Genomic DNA, 20,473 nt, shown 5'->3' with positions numbered 1-20,473 from the left:
CACAGGATCTTGAGAGCTGTGTAACAGAAGTAAGGTAAATTGTCCTCCAGGTATGACACATTCTTTCTTTAAGGTTAGGTGAAACACGCACCATCCCTATTGCCTAAAAATATAATTACGTTTGAAAACTCACTGTATTAATGCTTACCAATGCTAAATTCTGAACTGGGACGTTAACTTTTCCCTCAGACTAGTAAAATGTGCCTATTACCAGACAGAGCAACCATGTGATTCTTTCAGCCACTCCTTACCATAGAGCAGATTCCTCCGTTGTCCCATCTAGCCTACTGAATCTCTTCTAGGAAGGAAACATTTTTGGGTCTTTTGTGAAATACATAGCTGATACACAGATTTCGCACACCCTAACAGCAATAATTCCTCTCAGCAAACCCTTATGCAAGAAAATGACCACTTTACAACGGGGGCATGCAGGCAGAGAGGTAAGCGGATTGCCACAGTCATTCAGGTCCTCTTTATGCTTGTCTCACTCCTCCTGAAATCTGCAGCGTTGAGGGAGGGGTGCAGGAGAGGGAGGAAACGTATAAAATGCAATGTATGAATTATGATGGCAAGTTAAATGGCATGCACATACTATTGCTAACTTACCTTTCTTTTCAACAGTCAGCATTGTTCCATTTCCATACATTCTTTCATAGAAAGGTATTTCAATAATTATCTCACAGTAATAAAATCCAGTGTTATTTACATTGGCAGCTTCTGTCACCAGCACATCCTTGTTTTCGCGGGTGACACTGGATAGGTAGACAACGTCTGACGTTACAGTTTTTGTGATGTTCTCCTTATTGACAAGATACCAGCTTACTCTATATCTCTCAATCGAATCCATTTTTCCCAAATACATGTGATTTCAGTGGAGTCTCCAACTGTTAAGTGTGCTTTTGTCGGTGTCTGGATAACTGCTAAATTATTGAGACCTGTAGCTAGTGGAGAAATACAAGCAGCTTTGAAGTGAAAGCAGCAATGAGATGACATTACAGCTGCAACATCTACAGTCACAATACTTAAAATGTTAATACTGTAAAGTCACTATGCCAACTGTTAAGATTAATTACTACCCACGTCTCCCCCAAGCAACAGCAGTTAGCTTGTAGCAAAGGGAAACTTTTCATCTGGCCTGTTAAAGCTTTTCACGTTAACTTTTTCTGTGTAGTTGTTGAAATACTTATTTTAAATAAAAAGCTATTATAATAGAGTTTGAATATCTTCTGATTTCAGTTTAAAGCATATTAAGCACTTGGATTTCACTGTCAGATAAGGAATGATTCCAAAAAGAATTATTTGGAATGCTTCATCAATGAACGATGAATGATTTATCAAAATGAAAGAAAAATCCACTAAAATTTTTTTCACCATGTTAGAGTTCTTGTCCTGCACTGCTTCTAATGAGTGACAGAAACACAGGATTTTGGGGGCGAGTTTCTTAAATATTTTGTTGAAACTTATTTTAAGTTCTTGCTGAAGGAGTGGTTTCTGGTGTGTCAAATTCATCTCATGAGTTTAGTTAGCGTACAATTTTCTGTTCAGACCAAAGTCGATTCGTCAAGTCTGTTGCCTGACTTTCATTTAAGTCTGACTGAGACAATATCAGAGGAAATGAAACTTTTTACTCTTTCCTGCTTTGAATCTTTTCATCACTCACTGTCCATGTGCAAGATTATCTACATGAAATGCTGTGCAATACTGCACAAAGTATTTTCTTTGGAAGTGAAATCACTGTGCGTGGAGGTTAGAGAACCTTTTTTTAATTCTAATGATAGTGATGGTGGTCACAAAAGCACTAATCCTATAAAATCTACGACCTGACTGCTGAGGCTGTTTCATATGCGGCATTGAAGAATTACCATCCTTTTTTCTTCTGGCATTCATGTTACTGAAACGTGAAACTACTCACAAGGAACACAGATGCTATGATTTTCTTCAAATTTTTATCTGCAGCTCCGGCCAAATCATTGCATCCCTCATATGTTGGTGTAAAAAGGGCGTAACATTTCTGGTCCCATAAACGGCATAAGATAAGTTTCATCGGAAGTATGCAAATCTACTTTTTTCCTTTGCCCTGAGCAACAGCCATGCTTTCACCATACCTAAAGGAGCTAGACAATCAGTAGTTAGTAGTCCCCCTTCCCACCTCCCAATGCCCTCCCCAGTTTAGTGTCGAGGGACTATTTGTTTTACCTAGCCTGAACTGCTCATGGCTCTGCTGTGAAAAACGCAGACCCATCTCAGAGGAACTGTTTGCAAAACTCTCATAGGTATGAAACAGCAGCAGCAGAGATTATACAATTTTGAAATTCGATCAGGCTCTAAAAGCACATGTTAAAAAGCAACCCTTTTTCACTGACAGAGTCTCATTCTAGATGAGCATGCAGTATATTTATTATTGTAAATTTGTGCATAGCATGACAGAGCTAACTTGGCATTTAAATGTAGATTAAAACAAGGTATCTGCCTAAATTAAAGGCAGGGAACCATAAGGACAGATTATAAGGGTAGTAAACAGCAGAAAAATAAGGGAAAGAACTGATGCAGTGTGTAAATGACAACTTACAACCTGATCAGGGGACAGAATACTGATCATTAATTTCAGGTTTTGTGTTTATTTATTTGGTCATTTAAAATACAGTTGCATTACAGGCTGTGCTGCCTTTCCATCTTGCTGCTTTACTGCCTTTCAAAGAAAAAAGACCAAGATGTAAAGATATTATTTTGTCCGTAATTTCTCCATCTCTCCCATTCCCTATTTTTCTTTGTATCGCTGAATGCTCTTCAGTATTTTCAGAACAATTTGCATTAAAGAAACATAAAACCTTATCTGCTTGTGTAGTTCACGATCTAGAAGAGAGATCTTCGTGATATAGAAGAAAGCCTCTTTAGCGCTCGAAAATTTTACGTTAGCATTAGTCACAATAAATATTCAGGTCTGAGGGTCTAGCAAAATGGCACTTGCATTAACCTAACATCATTTGGGGTTTCTAAGAAAGATTTGCTCCTCTACACTTTTTCGACAGCAATCTTTTTGTAAAAATATATTTTTAGTAACTTCTGCTGACCACATGGCACACTACATTTCCCCACACACTTTATTTTTCATCTCTGTCTTGTGAAAATATAGTTAACGTTCTCCTGGACGCACATGCACAAATTTGAGGTAGACAGATTTTGAGAACTAATTCTATCTAGATTAAATAATTTTTTTCTTCCTATTTAATCCAGCTCAAGAACTGCAGGCGACGGAACTATAAACAAAACAAAGCAAATAAATAGAACTTACCTACTTACTTCAGGACTTACCTAAGGAGCCAAAACACGTTGTCCAAATAGCTTTCAATGCAATTGCAATCATCACCCACGATGATTAGCACTTGCATCAGGGTGCCTCTTTTGAAGACTCGCCAGACAACAAATGAAAGCGTGTCAGATTTGTAGTTCAACTTCCTCCTCCGCCTTGTGGTGATGATGATGAAAAAAGCCAAATGCAACCCCAATTTTTCCCTATACTCTTTGAAACTGCAATCATACACGCTTCTGTTTCAGAGCCCACATTTCTTCTTGAAGTTTCAATCGTGTCTGGTTATCTTTTAATACTAAGAACTTCTCATACAATATAAAGAGCTTCTTTTCAACACTTTGCAGCTCCCATTTCAAAGTTTACCATGCCCTTTTTCAGTCCTTCATCTAAAAGCATTTTATAAGATTGAGACTTCTTCAGCTACGTTCTTTTGTTTACATGCTCATCGAAAAAGCATCCCCCTTCCATCTAAGCTATCCGATATTTTTATCCGCATCCAAAAAGATAATGATTGTACATAGGTTATGCTGATATCAAGTATTATTCCTATCTTTATTAGGCATTTCATTAACGTCTTGCTGAAATCTTGTCTTAAGTTCTTTCCTGTTCTGAAAAACACTTTCCTACTGTTGCCTTCGTGGTAGCATAGCTCCAACAGCAGGAGCAAGGGGGGAATACAGAGTCCAAATGCCATACTGACAGTGTGCCCAGCATCACCTAATGCTAGCTCAGAGATAATTCGGACACTACACTGGGTATGCAATGCGTCTTATTATTAGTGCCACCGGTGCAGTTGCACTAATGCAATCCCAATGTAATACCTATCAGTCAAGGCTTGTTGGAAGATTATAAGCATGGGCTGAATCACATATTCTAGAGCTCTATTCAAACGTTCTAAAGTTATAACATTAAGTTACGTATAAGGGGCATCTTGAGGAAACTCATTTGCCTCAAGTTATTAAAAAAAATTTACTTACCTAGCCTGGCTAGGCACGTGGAAGACAAAATGCTGCTTCCATTTTCCCAGCTTACTTAGTCTTGTTCCCTTGGCAGAAGATCTTTCAAATGCAAAGGTAACAAGCCAGGCAAAATTATCCCACAAGCACGCTCCGTTGGACTATATCAAAATTGTCATGACAGGTGTTAAAAAGAAAAAATCAAAGAGGACATGATGATAACATGAAATTTGTGGCCATGAACCAGTCCTAGAATGACTTTGAAAGTTAAGGACTTAGCAAGAACCTGTGTTTCCTACAAAATATCCTACTGCTAACATCAGGCACTATTTCATTTGTCAGCAACAAAATCATACGTATCCTTTCACCTGCTCCTCAATATCTACATTATAGAAGTAATTTCCAGTGCAGTTTACATTTGTAGGTAAAACAAAAAACAAGATAGGAGCAAATATAAATGCCAAAGACAGTGAAAGCTTGATTCTAGGACTTTGCTACAGGCTATCCCCATTTCTGATGGTATTCAGCTGACTTAATTCATTATGACCTTTAGCTAGTGAGGACAAAACAAACCCTTTAAATTGAAGCAAGTGAAAGATTATATTAAAGCAAATAATTTACGCTAAGGATATTATTCCATTCTATTATACCTGTTAGCACTGACATTCATATTGTCTTTGGAACGATTGGTTAAAGACTGAGAATAAATGAAGGATGCATTTGTGAACCAAAGGTTTAAAATTTTTTTTCCCCTTGATTTAAACATTTAAGTTTATGCATTCAGTGTTGAGGCATGCAACGGGCAACTCCAGCATGTAGAATATTTTGTCTAGAGACTAGGCAAAGCTTTTTCAATAGTGCTGATAGCAGCTTATGTTTACTCTGAAAAAATGCTTCAGTTTAACCCAAAGCATCCACTGCTAGAGATGAAATGAATCAGCACACAGAAAAAGGGGCTGGAAAAAAGAGGTTCTATTTTTAGCCCAGGTTACTTCACCGGGTTACAGCACAGCCCCACACGCTCTCATCTTAGTGAGCTGTAAAATAAGGTGTGAAAATTTCTTAAGCTGGCTTTGCTGCCAGGCAAGTACATCACATATAATGGCTGTACAGGTCAGGAAAGCATCTACAATAGAAAGATCCGTTTCGATTCTCTTCTGTTTCTTCAGCTGATTCTTAATCTTTGAAACTTCATCCACAATGCTGGATTCTGTCAACCTGCACCTTCGCTTGCCTGCGTGTTAGAGAGGGTTGCAGAGCCCCCGCTCAGCACAGAGGGGCTCCCCTCTCACAGAGGCGGTGAGAGTTACAGCCAGGCTCTTCCGGATGCTTTGCGCATCTCTCTCTCTCAAAGCTTTTCTCCATAGCATGCACCAGTGGAGACATACTGAAAAGACATTTGAAACTTTTAAAGAGGATTAGACCTGTCCCGTCTCCTGTCCTCCCCCCAAACCACGTGTCATACGTGTTTCAGAGCTTGTAACACAAGTATCAGTGAGGAAGCAGCATTTTCGAGCGTCACTGTTAGCTGGGGAAGCTTATTACAATACAACAGCGCTGAGGAGAGCACGTGTGAAACTCACGGTGCTCAAATGAGTTCGTAATCCCGCTTCAGTGGAATGAAAAGATGGAGCAAAGACCTTATACATTCACTTGCCATGACAACTTAACCTGAAATTTTACTTCAAATAAAATTCTGAAGTACTAAGTCAAAGACATTTAACCAGATTTTTTTTAAAAAAGTTTTTATTCAAATTTACCTTTTCAGCATCTTTTTCAAATCATAACAAATATCATAGAAAGTTGCAGATATGCCAAGAGAAAGGGTTTGCTTGAAATTGGGATATTTCACTTTTATTGTGACTAAATTGTGAATCAGCCCGTTCTCCAACTCAAATACACTGTTGCTTGGGCTTTTTAACCGATACCTAACCTCAGTGTAACAGACCGTAAGTTCTCATTACATCAGTGCAGTTCTGTTCTTCGTATGGTATATATGTTATTCGTTTTGTCCAGCTATGTCTCTTAAGTTAAAAAACAAAAAAAAAAAAACCAAAAGCACACAAAAACCCACACGCATAGATAAACCAGCTAGTAATGAGGTATTCCTGCTTATACAATCCTGCTAACAGGAAGTTTTTGCAGAATTCATTCTCACCTGCAAAAGCAGCACTCCGGGTTAACAGCTGTAGCATCCTATACCACTCGCAGGGCAGGCACTTCTTGAACAGGACTGGCCAGGGAATTTGCCCACTCAAGAGGTAGGATCATTTTTTATAATCTACCAGCATGACTTACTGTTACCAACATTAGTGAACACCACTTTGTTCTTAAAAACACGAAGTGAAACCATACCACTGAGTAACCTCCTCAGTATATCCTTTACCAACATAGTGTATCCAAGCAGGGAAGGAGAAAAGCAAGGAAAAATGACTCAGCTGAACACATTTCATTTTCCAAATACATGCACAAAACAGAAATAGCTTTCACTGTGCTTTACTGCAGCAATCCCAGTTACAGTACTATATGCTTCCCCTATGAGCTTAACGTTGCAGGAAAACAGCTTTCAATGCACCAAGGCAGGGTGGATGGGAGTAACACTATTCACAGCCACGGGTGAAAAAAGAATCGGTGCAAAATACAAAACGATCTTTCTTCATCCAGTAACTGAAAATGGCAGTTTCTGTGGAGATTTTAAACAAGGTGCAACCAGTTAGTATACACAGGCTGTGCAGCTCTCCCATCAAAACTATTTCACAATAACTATTCTGGAAGAGTCCTTTTCACTTTATTTGTTCCTGAATAGTGTCTCCACATGAGGGAAATTATTGCTGAGCAGCTGAACTAACTACATCAGAAAAATCACTACATTAAAACATCATTTTTACATGAATCTAGATCTGGAATTGTTGATTTATTTTTCTCTTTTAAATCCATATATTTCCTCTCTCACTTTTACATTCCATTGGCCAGGAATATAGTGTTTTGCAGAGTGTTGCACCAAGCACAATTCAGCATTACCACTGCAGTAAAAGTGACAGACCTGACTCAGCTGAGCCATGTGCATTTTTATTGGCATCATTAAAATCACAGAATGGTTGACGCCGGAAGGGACCTCTGGAGATCACCTAGTCCAACCCCCCTGCTCAAGCAGGGTCACCTGGAGCACGCTGCACAGGATCATGTCCAGATGGCTTTTGAGTATCTCCAAAACAGAGATGTCCAATGACATGTGAACAGAATCATACTCCACAGCCACACGTTGATTAGAGCTGAGCAGAAAAAAGGAAAAATGCAACTTTCGTTTTAATATAAAAAGGTACTAGCTATTAGAAAAGCTAGCCACTGCCCATGCTTCCTTTAGCCGCTGCTCAAGCAGATCTGCTTAGAATTTGCACCTACCACCAGTTTAACCCTAAACACAGTCCTTCGTTATTAACTTCTACTTTTGTCAATGAAGTATTTCCCGCATGTTCTTTGAACCTGGTAAACATGACAGTTTAAAGTGCCACAACCACAGCATGAGAATGGTGTACCTGCTTCAGGTTACGTGATGAGTTAGTTGCTGGCCATGTGGCAATACACCTTCCATCCACAGCCTAGCTCTAGTTTATCCAGATCAGAAGACTAAGAAGTCAAAGACTAAGAAGGCAAAGCAGAGCCAACTAGTTCTGAAGCTTAAAGAGACAGAGCTTAAATGAACTTCACAATGCAGAGAAATACAAACCTTACATTCAATTTCAGTTTGCAGCAAAGTAGAAACTTTACAGTTGTTGCCCAAAGGGCAAAATGAACAAAGTAGCTCGACAAGGCATACCTCTCTCAGCGTAGGAAAGAATGTCATTTGGCAAGCCAAATGACACCGGTTTGGAAGCCATCTGCTCTAACAATAAAAGACCCTGAGAAAAGATTCTTGAGACTGCCTCCATTAAAAAGACAATTCAAGACTAGAGGACTAATACGACTGCCAGTGCTCCACAATGAAGCATCTCAGAAACAATCACTTTAAAACCATCCGCAGCAAACATGAAAGTGTTCAATATGTTTGCACTGCAACACCAAGGTCAATTTTTTCAAATTTAGCATGTTTCAGAAAAATTGAGTTGCAAATAATCAACCAAAAACATCCAAAACTCAGGCTAAAAGTTTAATCAAATTTAAAGTTTATTCCAAAATGACTGTTCTTTCCACTAACAGCAGCAGAATCTTTTTTTCAAGATCACTCATGTCTTCAAATATTGGAACCTATTCAATACAACGCCAAACCTTATTGGTCTTGAAAGTATACAAAAAAAGTCCTTATTTCCATGGGATGAACTGTTACTATACAGTTTTCTGAGGTCTCTGTGTTATTGGAGAATCCTGTAAAACACAAAAATGTAGGTAATTATTGAAAAAGAACCATTAGCCAAACGTGCATACTCTTCCATCTCAGCGTTTTGAACTCATCCATCCCTTAAGCTAGTGTTTGAGCAGATTCTTCTCCTTAAAACTACAAGGAGCATGGGGCTTAACATGCACTCATTCATAATATTAAAATATACAACCACCTACTTTTCACACACTGACTCATACAGCAAGTGTGAGCAACTCCTTAGTCCTACACCTTTTCTTCATCATGATTAACTAGTAACACAACTGTTCCACAAACGATGAACAGTTTCCTCTCTGTTCTGCAGCCTTTAAATTACTTGCTTTTATAGACATTTTTCCTTACCATTCTTGTGCAGTACTATGTTCCGGTTGTAAACTTTACTGAAAAGTTGCTAGAGTACCAGCACTTAGCTCTGAAGTAGATTAACCTAGAAGGTTAGTTGTAATCACCACGATACAAACACATACCTCAATTACTTTATGTACACTGATGTCACTCATGTACATTTCTAGCGTCTCTGGAGGCATCTCATAGTTCTCACTAATGCAATATACAAGCTACAACGACCATTTCCAAGTGATTGAGGGGAAGATGCATTCATTGTTTTCCAGTGCTTTCCCTCTACCAGACCACAGTAACCATGAGTTATGCTCATGTCTTTTAAAGCACATAGGTTCCTAGCTGCAGGTAAGGTAGAGCATTGAACTCCCAGCTTGCCCAAGTCAATGTCTTCGCAATTTTTTTTTTTTTTACTAGAAAGGCATATATATGGATGCAAGTGTGCTAGAGAAGGAAATCATAACTGATTTAGCTTCAGCACCGTTAGAGAAGGAAACCGTAGCTAACTTAGCTTCAGCTTAGCTTAAGTCTGATTCTTACTTAGCATAAGTGCCTAAAGTAGATGAAGTCGGCAGGCCTCAAGGCCGAATTGTCAAATGAACTTGAGAAACATTGCTGATGATATGACATTGCCGATGATGTAACCACAAAAAAAAAAAAAACAATCAAAACTAGCTAATAAAGATACAAAATTAGCTAAGGAGGATACAAAGTAGAATGTAGGAGACGAGATGGGATGCACCTGGGTTGTGGTTGACCTTTGAGAAGATAAGGGACTGTGGGAAACAAGGACATGGCCTTCATCCCAGGCTGGCTGCCAAGACCAGACAGGAGACGACACACACCAGTCAGAAGGAGAGAGAACACCAACCGAGTAAAGAAAACCAGAGGAGACGTTCACCAGCAGGCAGGAAATAAAACTGTAAAGGGTACAATTACCCCCAGGATTTCTTTGTTTGGGGTCCCTCCCTGGAGACACCCAGCTCGAGCTGTTATTATGCTGTAGTCATGTAAATAAATAATTAATTTCACTGTCACATGTGCATGAGACTCTGCTCCTCGGAAACCTAGGGTTGAACTGTTTCCATAACAAAGTGACGGTACGGACAAGGTCCAAGCACGTAACTGAACTGAGAAATGAAATGAGGTCACCCACAGCATCTGACTTGAGTGAGCCCTACCTTGAATCCTATCTACAGAGTCCTTTAAGCTGATTACAGTGGGGATTTTTAACTCCAGCTGTCCTGTTTTTCTGGAAACAGCTTTAAGCTTAGATTAATACGGTTCATCAACATCTAACAAAAATCAATTTGTGTCACAAGTGTGACTTCATAGTTTTGCCACTTTTATCTGGGCAAAGTTAACTCCAGAAAGATTTCAAGCTTAACGCTTCTAGGGAAAGTCGACCATTAAGAGATATAGCAGTCTAGTTCTTGCAGTGAATCTTTGCTAAATGTTACTGCTTGCAGGCTGTGCTAGAGCACAGGTCTGTTATACAGAACAACTCATTTTTACTTTCGCAGCTGTTTCTATATCCTGAATTAGGCTATTCATTGACGACAATACAAACACCACCCTGTTCCCCTACCTTTGCTTGGATATTGTGCAGTCTTCCACTTCCACCGTTTCAAAGTGTTTATATCCCAGGTACCTGTGAGTGATCGCTCTTCCACTGACATCACTGATCCTAATCCCTTCAGCAAAGACTGTGAATAAAAAACAAAAAGCAAGTAATCAAATCAGTTTTTTCAGAGATGAATAGTACTGCACTCACTGGCCTGATATGCAGGTAGACCAAGCAGACCTTTCATCTATAGCACTGATCGATCAACCAGAACAGTAGAGATTTTAAAAGATGCTCTAGTTCCTTCAACACAAAGGCAGCTACAGACACACCAGGCTTCACCTAAGGAGGTGAGGTGTTGTGAGCTTCCACTGTTGCAGCACAGTTCAGAGCCTACTAGTCTCTCCATCTGAAAAAAATGAAACTCTTTTTTTTTTTGAAAAAAATGGAGACACAACACCCCATCTTGTTCCCCAAGTTTCTGCCATCACAATCACACTTTCATATTCTAAATTTCACATTTTAAAATACACACCTGCCACATTATAAAATAACCTGCTACTGTATGAAAGATCAAACAAGAAACTGAAAACACAGAGAACAAGAAACTGAAAATACAGAGTACATGACGGAAGCGACCAAAGTTCCATCAACTCACAGAAAAACTAAGGAGAGAACAACCAAAAGTTTATTTCTTTTAACTCCATTCACTTGTCATTAACAATAGGTATAACTTGCAATAACTAAAGAAACAGCAAAACAGACTCACTCTCTGCACTGGTTAAGGTACTGCAGGAAGTGTTATATAACCAATGGACCAGTTGACCCCAACAAGAACAGTTTTATAGATGTTTATGTAAATCCTTGTACTGTGCCTATGGTAGCTTCATCCAAAGTAATGCTTCTTTGGAACAAAGCTGAGGAAATACGATTTGCTTCTTTCTGAGGATAAAGTTTTACTAGTATTTTCCTATCTACCTTTTGTGGCATCTGTAACAAAAAAGTTTCATTCCAGAATCAGTTTTCTCTGAAGCAAACACACCCTGAGTGGTAGTACTCCGTCTTGAAGGATTAAGTTTTACCTTCAAATTCACTATCACAGGTTGAGACAGCACAGGATCTTCTCCCACTTCATACAGGTGCCTAATTCTTAGCAGGACACGACTGAAGTCTGCATCACCTTGCTTTTGTTTACCTTTAGGAGAAAAACAAAAGGCAAACTTTTTCTTACTTAAAAAATAAAACCAACTGTAAAACATGATTTTTGAGTTTTACACTCCTTATTTGTTTTGACTTAGTTCTCATCTTTGAGGATTAGCAAGGGCACTAACAGCAAATATCCAGCTCCCGTGGTTAACAGGACATTACACTAACTAGAACATTATTAACTCAGGCAGGAGAAATATTGTATTGCATGATCGGTCTACTCAAATAGTAAAATTAACTGTCTTGATAGAGGACTTTAATGCTTTGAATAAATAAAAGTACTAGTCACATGAAACAGAAAAGACAGACAACTTTTTAAATAGTCACTGGAGACAGAAAGAAAAAAAGCCAGCTTTTTCAAGTGTAACTTATTCAGCCATGCTTCTGACAGCACCTACCCATGTGAACGCTGTGGACCTGCTCTGTGTGATTAGAGCTGTATTTCCACCCTGGAATGCTCAGAGTCTGGAGATGAAGATTAGGTGGGACAGTTACAGAACTGTGGACTGAATTCAGCTGAAGTTGTCCGGCTAGCTTTGGTTTATCTCCTCCATACAAAATGGAACAAAGCAAACATTTAATCACATACACAAGCCTGGCTAGGGTACTTTGGAGGGGTAAAAAGATTTCTGCTTTTTCTGCCAAGGTAGATCCAAAGCAGATGCTATGCTTTCTCTTCTGAGGCCTTCTGAGACACAAAGCAGAAAATAGCATGACTAACTGCCAGGGAAGCCCATTAGAGCTTTCCATAAAGCAGACTTCATTACAACTTTAAGTTACTATTCCACTACCAGACTTCAGTTTTGGTTAATAAATCAAACAAATAGTTTTAATAAGCTTGTTTTGAATTATTCTTTTAAGGGCTCAGAATCCAGGAAGTTAATACACGGTGCACTAGCTACTTTGTACTAATTTCCTATGTGGATGTTTTGTTTCTGTTAGAGGCTTTAAAACTTGTTCTCCTCTGAAAGTAGAGATAACTGCATAACAAGAGAAACATTTCATACATTTGGACAACGTCCATGTTGAAAATTAATACAAACTAATTAGAGAACTCTAAATCTCCCTCCTAGCTCACTGCACACTAACTTCCCCACACAGAGAAAGCCTGAAGTCTGCATTTATAGGCTTAACATAAATCAAAACAAAATAATTAGGCCATTCAGACGCTAAAAATAGAAGAGGAAATAGAATGAATTACCAGATAATGCTCCAAACATAACAACTGGTCTGTGTTCTAATGCCAGTCCGCTTGTCCGATACAATGTACTGGTGACACTCTTGGTTCCTAAAATAAGCCAAAACACAGGACGAACCACTGAAGTGTCATTCAAAGTGAGATTGTAATTCAGGTCCCACTCAAGGTTGTTCCATAGCCTCCTGTGAAGCATCACCTGTATTAGGTAAGTGTCAGCAATCAGCCATCATGCTTTGTTCACAGTAGCAACAGCCATGAAATTATTCTCTTGGAAAAAAGCATCCATTTGTTACCTCCACTTGTCCATTTCCTTGACTCGAGACACCATGAGCTCTTTCTGCAAGCAGCATCAGCCTTGTACTACTATCTTCAATGTAGGCAGTCTGGACCATAGGGTAATAGTTCTGAAAACACACAGTGAAGTCACACAGCGCTAAGGTTAGCTTAGTTAGAAGTAATGGAAAATGAACATAACCACACTTGATTTTTGGATTATGCCTTTGTGCCTACCCGAGCTACTGTGTTATTCACATATGCCTTGAATAGTCTTTTCTGAATCTGATATCCATTGCTGTCAGTGTAGAGTAGCTGTCCAGTATTCAAATTTGTGCTTGTTCTTAGAACTGCTTCACGATTTAGTTCCAAAGGCCCTGCGCTGTATTCTTGCTCTATCCTGTGGCAAAGCAACTTCCCATCGTAGCCGTCTGGTACCATATACATCCTGGTATATACTACATACACGTACTCCTGAGCAGTAACATTACTATAAAAATGAGAGCAAATATATGCACAGTTTAGCAAGTGAAACACTGGATCTGTTATGTCAAGACTTGCACATTATTCGTGATGCCCACATACACGCACACAACACTGCCTGTATTCTATTTCATACAATTAGTAAAGTCATTTTTATTCTTCAAATATACAGATATTCAGCTAGAGTAAATGACATTAAAATCTTCTATGATGTTTTAAGTGTAAAGAGGAACATGCACTTGATTAGTGAGGTTCTCCATTTTTCACAAAATTAACAGCAAAGTTTGAAAATAATTATGACTGCCTAAGCAATACATTTACTCTCTACAAATACCTGCTGTTCCATCTATGAATTTTTCCGATTGGGGAACATTAATTTTGATGCAAAAATTCCACTGTGCTTTCAAAAGTTTTTTCTCAGCTACCTTCCTTGTACAATGCAACTGAACTTAAACCAAAAGGCTTCACTCAAATAACCAGGGTTTGTGTGGTGGGGAAGTTATGAATCCCATACAAGGACACTTACAGGCCTGATGAGCTAGCTACTTTTCTCTGTCACTCAGTTTATGTCTTCTTTTTGTCACTAACTAATTCACTTTTTATATGAAAGATATCTACAGTTCAAAAAAAAAAAAAAAAAAAAAGAACTGTTACATCTAAATTCCACCCATATGGAAATGTTAAGATGCAGTTTTCACCGAATGGCATGAAAATAGAATCTTAATAGAAGCTACATTATAAACCAAACCAAAAAAAAAAAAAAAAAAGCAACTCCAAACAATCTTCACCTCCCTCCCTCTATAACATGCTCTGTTAAAAGAAGTGCTTCCTCCGCACTGCCTTTACCAGCTGCATACTAGAACTTTTAAGAGCTAAACAGTGCAGAGTTCATTGTTCATTGTCTGTAACTACACAGAATTACTTTCATGTATGTGTACAGAGAAGTAAACATACAAGTGAAGTGAAGGTGTAGCAGTGTTTACCTGTAGAAATATTGGCGTATCTCTGTCACTAAGTTTCCAGAAATCACTTCCAATCCTACCGCTTTTGACACGGGAACAGCTGAAGTATTCGGGGCAAATAAATAGTTATCTGAAATGGGTCCTTTCTTCACATCTCCATTCACGTGGTACTCGAGGAACTCCTGGGTCAGCCGGACAGTCTGGTTAGTCTCCCTGAGAATTTACAAAGGAGAAGAACTTCACGACCTACAAACACATTTTGTGCATAATAGTTGCAAAGCTGAACTGCAATGGGAAAGGGGCTGGGAACATAAGAAAAATCTGTTTCCTCAGATTGAATAACTAATTTATAAGACTCAGCAAATGAGAACAGCAGAGAATGAAAATGCTTCCCGTTAAGACATTTGTCAACACGCAAATAAATGGAATTTCCATGTCATTTTATGTGGGGATTGAAGACACAAACCTTGCGTGTAGTGAAGCAAGGTTATTTATTTCACGTTCCACCCTCTCTTATATACCTTATTGTGTGAGAACATACACCTTATCATGTGAGAATATAGCTGTGTTTACAGATTAAAGTTACTTGTTACTTTGCTACATTGCTACAAGCCGCGCTCTGCATCGAGATTCTCTTCTCTCTCTCATATCCTTGCCCTGGTTTCGATATCTGCGCTCGGATAGCTCACGCGCCCCCATCCGTCTTGGCACTGACGCAAGTCTTCACGTTAGGCACACTTTCCCAGGGTTTGTGGCACTGAGAAAATACTTTGTTGCTGCTCCCAGTCGTCTTCCGGTACGCATCGCCCCCGACAATTTAATATTTTTATAAAATAGAAATATCTTAAAATATAAATGACATCCACATTAGCTCATTGTTTTGATGCAAAAGCAAGTTGCTCTGGGATCAAAGACTTACTCTCTGCACAAAAATGAGGCATGTAACAACATATTAATCGGGTTCATTTAACCCATTTGGTAGCTACGTAAACTAGTATGATGCAGATTTCCATATTTAACTTCTGTAATAAGAATATAATGGCAATAGGGTAGCAAAATTTACACTCGTTACCTACTTTGTCTCCTTCCACCCTGAAACTTACTTACAGTTAAGCTATTTAGGACTCCATTTCACATTCTTTGGAGAGTCATCTGAAGGTAATTTGAGATGCTATTGCCCCCAGCTATCTACTCTACTGTTAAACAGGAAAACGTGCTTCTTAGATACTCCACTTCAATATGGCATATACGTTTAAACGGCCAACAGTTTTAGCTAGTGTTAATATACAGACCATGACGACTGAGAAGCAGTCTTTTTTACTGCTCCTGTTATGAGGCGTTTCCAGCACAGAGGCAAGACCCAGAAGTTTTACCTGCTGGAGCTAAACCTTTAAGGCTTCAGGGTCAAAGTGACCCTACTTTTAAAAACCAACAACAAAAAAAACACCACACACACACAAAACAAAAACAAACATACACACCAAACACAACACTTTCCCCCATTCTGATCTGCTGGTCCACTCTTTCCCACTACTCCAAAGCAAACTTGCTGAAACCCAAGCATTCTGAGGTTACCTGAGGGCTTGCCAAGGAAAAGAGCACCCCGCTTCTCCACTGTGCTCAATTCCAAGCCCACCAGAACAAAATGGAAAAAAAAAAAAAAGGGATTTGGATCTATTTTTGCTCTCTCTCACAGAGGAATGTTCAAAGTGATAAACTAGGTTCTAGAATCAGTTAGGATCTGGAAGCACTTAGAGAAAGTACTTGCTCCTGCACTGTCAGTTCAGGGCCAGCTATAGTTTTAAGGCTAATTTCTAGCTGCACTGGACAAATTCTCACTTCAAAGAGGTAGAATTACAAACACAAAAGTCCAAGAGGTCTGGTAGTCATTAGATCAATGTGAAAGATCTCAGATCTTCTATCAGCATCCAGCTGAGATAATCTGAATCCTGAACTGGCAAAAAGCTGCACAGCTCCACTGAAGCTGAAGCAACTGGGCCAATTCCTATCAGCCAAGGAAGACAACCTGCAAATCCCAAAACCCACCTCAATCTTGATTGTTCTATTTGCCTCATCAAAAGGAATGCTTGCTTTCTTTCAAAAAGTTTTGTAGTTTCCTACCACGGAAATAGTGATAGAGGACCCACAAAGCTCTACTGGTTAGTAGGAGAAAGCTCTTGCTTTATCACTTAAGGCTCATTGTGTAGCTGTACTGTGTGTTCTTCGTTATTTTTAATACGAACACACATTCATACCCCTTTTTAGCTCTGAAGTAGAACAATGTTTTGCTGAGGTTTGGATATACTAGTTAATATATAGGCTTAAACTGACTACATGGTTAAACAGGACAACAACATTACAGTAATAGTACGGCATACTGTCTATGACAGCGTCCTCTTTTCTGTAGAAAACATCAACATGTGAACTGGAGATGAAAAGAGGAATTGTAACTCTCAAAATAAAGAAACATGATACAGTACTTAGACTTACTTTTAAAAAAGGGTTTTACAGAATCTAGTATGTTATTAATAGAGGCAGGCAATCTCACCTCTCCGTAATGCTGTGCATTAAGTTAGTGTCTTGGTCAAACATGATCTGGTAGCAGTCGTTAACCACTGGAAGCAACCGTCGACTTTGCTGGCATGCACGGGTTATGTCTTTTTGCTTGTACTTAACTGATCTTCCAATAAATGCAGACTGCTTACCAAGTGAAGGTTTAACACTGTATTTTCTGTAGCTCAGACCACTTATTGCAACTAGAATATAGAGATCATAGGTAAAATGGGATTCTGCCGAGCTTTGAATCTGTAAGTTAACACACACAACAATGCTTCATTACAGATAGAATTAACCGGCAAGGCAACTGTCTTCATGTGTTCCAAGCCTTAAATTACTAAAGTTATCTTCTTTAAAGAGAGGGAATCTCTAAATAAACCGTTCTTGTACTTCTTAGTTATAATATGGATTCATGCTACTTTGTTTTGGGAGTTTAGTGACCTCAAGCTAAGGTTAGCCATTCTAGCGAAGGAAAGAGGGCTGCTAAGCATTAGCAAAGGTTAAGGCAGATCTTATTTAAATGACCTCTGAGTGAACAGGAAATCACAGATCTTGACTTACGATCACATTCCAAAACATCTGCATGAGTGGAAACAATTGCAAATGAAACTTATCAGTTAAATGATGGAAGAGAGACTGAAGCATAAGAGAGGCAACTAGCATGAGAAAACCAGTGGCAAGAGGAAGCAGCACAAGGGCATGCCCTCACCTTAAGTCAAGGCAGAAGGAAAACGAGGTGGAATATTTTAAGTAGAAACAAAATACCATAGATATTTAGTATCAAAATACTGTAAACAATACTTTTATCATTTCTTCAATTTACACAAACATTTTCCTTTAACATTACATAATTTAGTAATACTTCAGGGAAAGAAAATGGGACTAGATAAATACTGTACAGATTACATGGACAGAGAAGTTACTTACCACTACCTAGAAATTATTTAGAGTGAGATGTTTGTACCTTCACCCTGTGGCATATGTCTAATTACTCAAACTGCATACCTCCTCACCTTAGCGGTATCAACAGGACCTACTCCTAGTCTCTCCTTTCACTACACAACTCATGCATGTGGTATAGAAGAGCGCTGAACATTTGCCAGTCCTCTGTCCCTCTCAACCACATAACCGCATGAGGATTCAGAGCAAAAGATCTCTTTCTTTCAAGAGGAAGGAGCATGTGATATGAATGCACTTCTGAACAGCACATCTGGGAAGAAAAAAAACAAACCACCTTCCCATTACTGGTAAACGGGTTTCATTTAGGCTGCAGTGACTGTTCATACATGCGTATGGGTACCTTCTGGCAAAGATGATGAGGAAAGACCAACTCTGGAACAGAGAACTGTCTTTTTAAATAAAGAATGACAGTATTACCTCAGGGCATCCTAAATCCTGGAAGAGATGTTTTAAATACATTTCAATCTTCCACTTTCATCTTACAAGGCTAAAATAATGCAGATAAGAGGACTTCTGGGAGGCGAGTGGCTGACAGGTAAGCATGACTATGCATTAACTCAAGAGACTTACAGCTTTCATGGGATCTTATGCCATCCCATGCATATATGCAGAAATATAGGATAGCTGTTGTGTGTCACAGCTAGTATGTCCCTTGATAGTAATATGCCACGGAGAGCATTAGTGATAGGAACTCTGTGCAGCTGGCAGCAATTCCTGAGCTATCTGATGTTTAGTGGACAGAGAAGAACACTTGGAAGTATGTCAAACCTCTTTGGGCCTTTACATGCAGAAGGCCTTGCTACAGGATTAACAGAGCAGTGAAGTGAAGCAGTCTAAGGCCCATGCTCCTGATGAAGGCTAGCTTTAGCCTGCATTTGAGGCCACCTTCTTACCTCCCAGAGAACTACTGGGCTCATCTTGGAGCTTGATTAGGACATAGAATAAGTTGGGTCTGCTTGGCAGCTGACTGTCCCAGCTCCTTCAGGGCTTATAACCGAGACCTATATTTCTTAGGTATGTTCCTAGAACACAGAGGCAGTCTGTCAACCGCACAACCAGAGATTGTCTGTTGGAGGGCAGGGATAAATCCAGCACGCTTTATTGAAAGCTTTTTTTTATGGAAAGAAAAGTAATGACAAGAAGTGCCAGGTGCCATTCAACAGGCATACAAGGAAGGACAAACCAAACGTTAGAGCAGGGAGCCTTTAGGACACTCTTAAAGAATTTTCTAGTTTGAGAGAACAGGCATGGGAACACTCACTTAAGAAGGGGGACTAGGAAAATCCCAGTCTGAACTAATCCTTCTTTCCACTGCAATACTATATTTTACCATATCTCATCAGGATGAGGGATAAAGTCAGTAAGAACTGGCAAACAAAAGAAGAGTAAGAGAAAGAAAGAAATTTGAAGTACCTGGGCAGGTACAGAGTGTCCCAGTTCATCGTATACATTGACTGATGAATGGCTGATAGAAACCATGACAAAGGTAGTGATGTTCCAAGCCAGTGGATTATAGACAATAACATATTGGTCAACATCTGTAGTACCTTTGTATACACACAGAGAAATCAGTCACAACGACTATATATTTTTTAAAAAGTGATGTTACAAAATGAGATCTGTCTAGGTATAATTTTATAAAATTTTAACATAAAACCCCGCAGTAAAACATCATGATTGAAAAAGGTACACATCTCACAGTATTTAATAAAAAAAATCCTCCTTCTACATACTCTATTCAAAGAGACCCTGTACTCAGAAAGTGACACCTGAGTTGAATGTCAATGCATTGAGTGAAAATAAGCAGCTTACCACAACTTATTGTCATGCAGTATTAACTTTCAGTTACACAAATCAAATGAGAAGTCTAATCTAAAAACAGTCCTAAAAAAACCCCAAACCCAAAAACCCAAACCAGCAGCCCAGGACACTGTTTGTGTCTGAGAGTTTAAACAGTTCCCAAAGTGAAGATAAAAGGGAATGTACCGTCTTTAGAATATACTCCTCAAAAATTCTGCTACGTTTTTTACATATGCAGACAGTACATCCTAAAAATAACTTTTCTTAACTATGACTGTGCTTCTCACTGCATAAGACTATGTTGCCTAGTAGGGTTAATTTAGTAATTACTCCTATGACCACCACCTCCACCACCTCCGTTACATAGCTGAGGTCAGAATTTGGGAGCAAAGTTTGATCTGTAGTGGGACAGAGCAATACCTGACAACAGTTATATGATCCTAGCTTTAGATACTTGAGATCTGAGAACTCATGGATTTATCCGAGTTTGC

General features: G+C 39.0%; 1 protein-coding gene across 4 annotated transcripts in view; it reads right to left on the bottom strand.

The window, feature by feature from the left end:
- Nucleotides 1-8,406: 8,406 nt before the first annotated feature.
- MAN2B2 (mannosidase alpha class 2B member 2) overlaps nucleotides 8,407-20,473 on the bottom strand; it is a 32,795-nt gene continuing 20,728 nt past the window's right edge. Inside the window, exons 10-19 of one of the 4 annotated variants that reach the window (XR_011141110.1) lie at nucleotides 19,596-19,729; nucleotides 17,215-17,471; nucleotides 14,688-14,879; nucleotides 13,459-13,711; nucleotides 13,242-13,352; nucleotides 12,952-13,144; nucleotides 12,149-12,215; nucleotides 11,627-11,739; nucleotides 10,569-10,686; nucleotides 8,407-8,628 (exon numbers count right to left, since the gene is read on the bottom strand). Coding sequence is in view for 3 of the 4 variants with exons in the window: in XM_068943413.1 (XP_068799514.1) it covers nucleotides 8,534-8,628; nucleotides 10,569-10,686; nucleotides 11,627-11,739; nucleotides 12,149-12,298; nucleotides 12,952-13,144; nucleotides 13,242-13,352; nucleotides 13,459-13,711; nucleotides 14,688-14,879; nucleotides 17,215-17,471; nucleotides 19,596-19,729 (1,616 nt within the window). In the remaining variant the exon portion in view is untranslated. Of the gene's footprint in view, nucleotides 8,629-10,568; nucleotides 10,687-11,626; nucleotides 11,740-12,145; nucleotides 12,299-12,951; nucleotides 13,145-13,241; nucleotides 13,353-13,458; nucleotides 13,712-14,687; nucleotides 14,880-17,214; nucleotides 17,472-19,595; nucleotides 19,730-20,473 lie in introns of those variants that run through there. The other 3 variants (XM_068943413.1, XM_068943415.1, XM_068943416.1) reach the window with 3 other exon arrangements.

This window comes from Struthio camelus, chromosome 4, assembly GCF_040807025.1.
Source record: "Struthio camelus isolate bStrCam1 chromosome 4, bStrCam1.hap1, whole genome shotgun sequence".
In the NCBI taxonomy this organism is placed as follows: domain Eukaryota; kingdom Metazoa; phylum Chordata; class Aves; order Struthioniformes; family Struthionidae; genus Struthio; species Struthio camelus.
The sequence above is the reverse complement of the archived record's forward strand: the minus strand, read 5'-3'. Positions and strand labels throughout refer to the sequence as shown.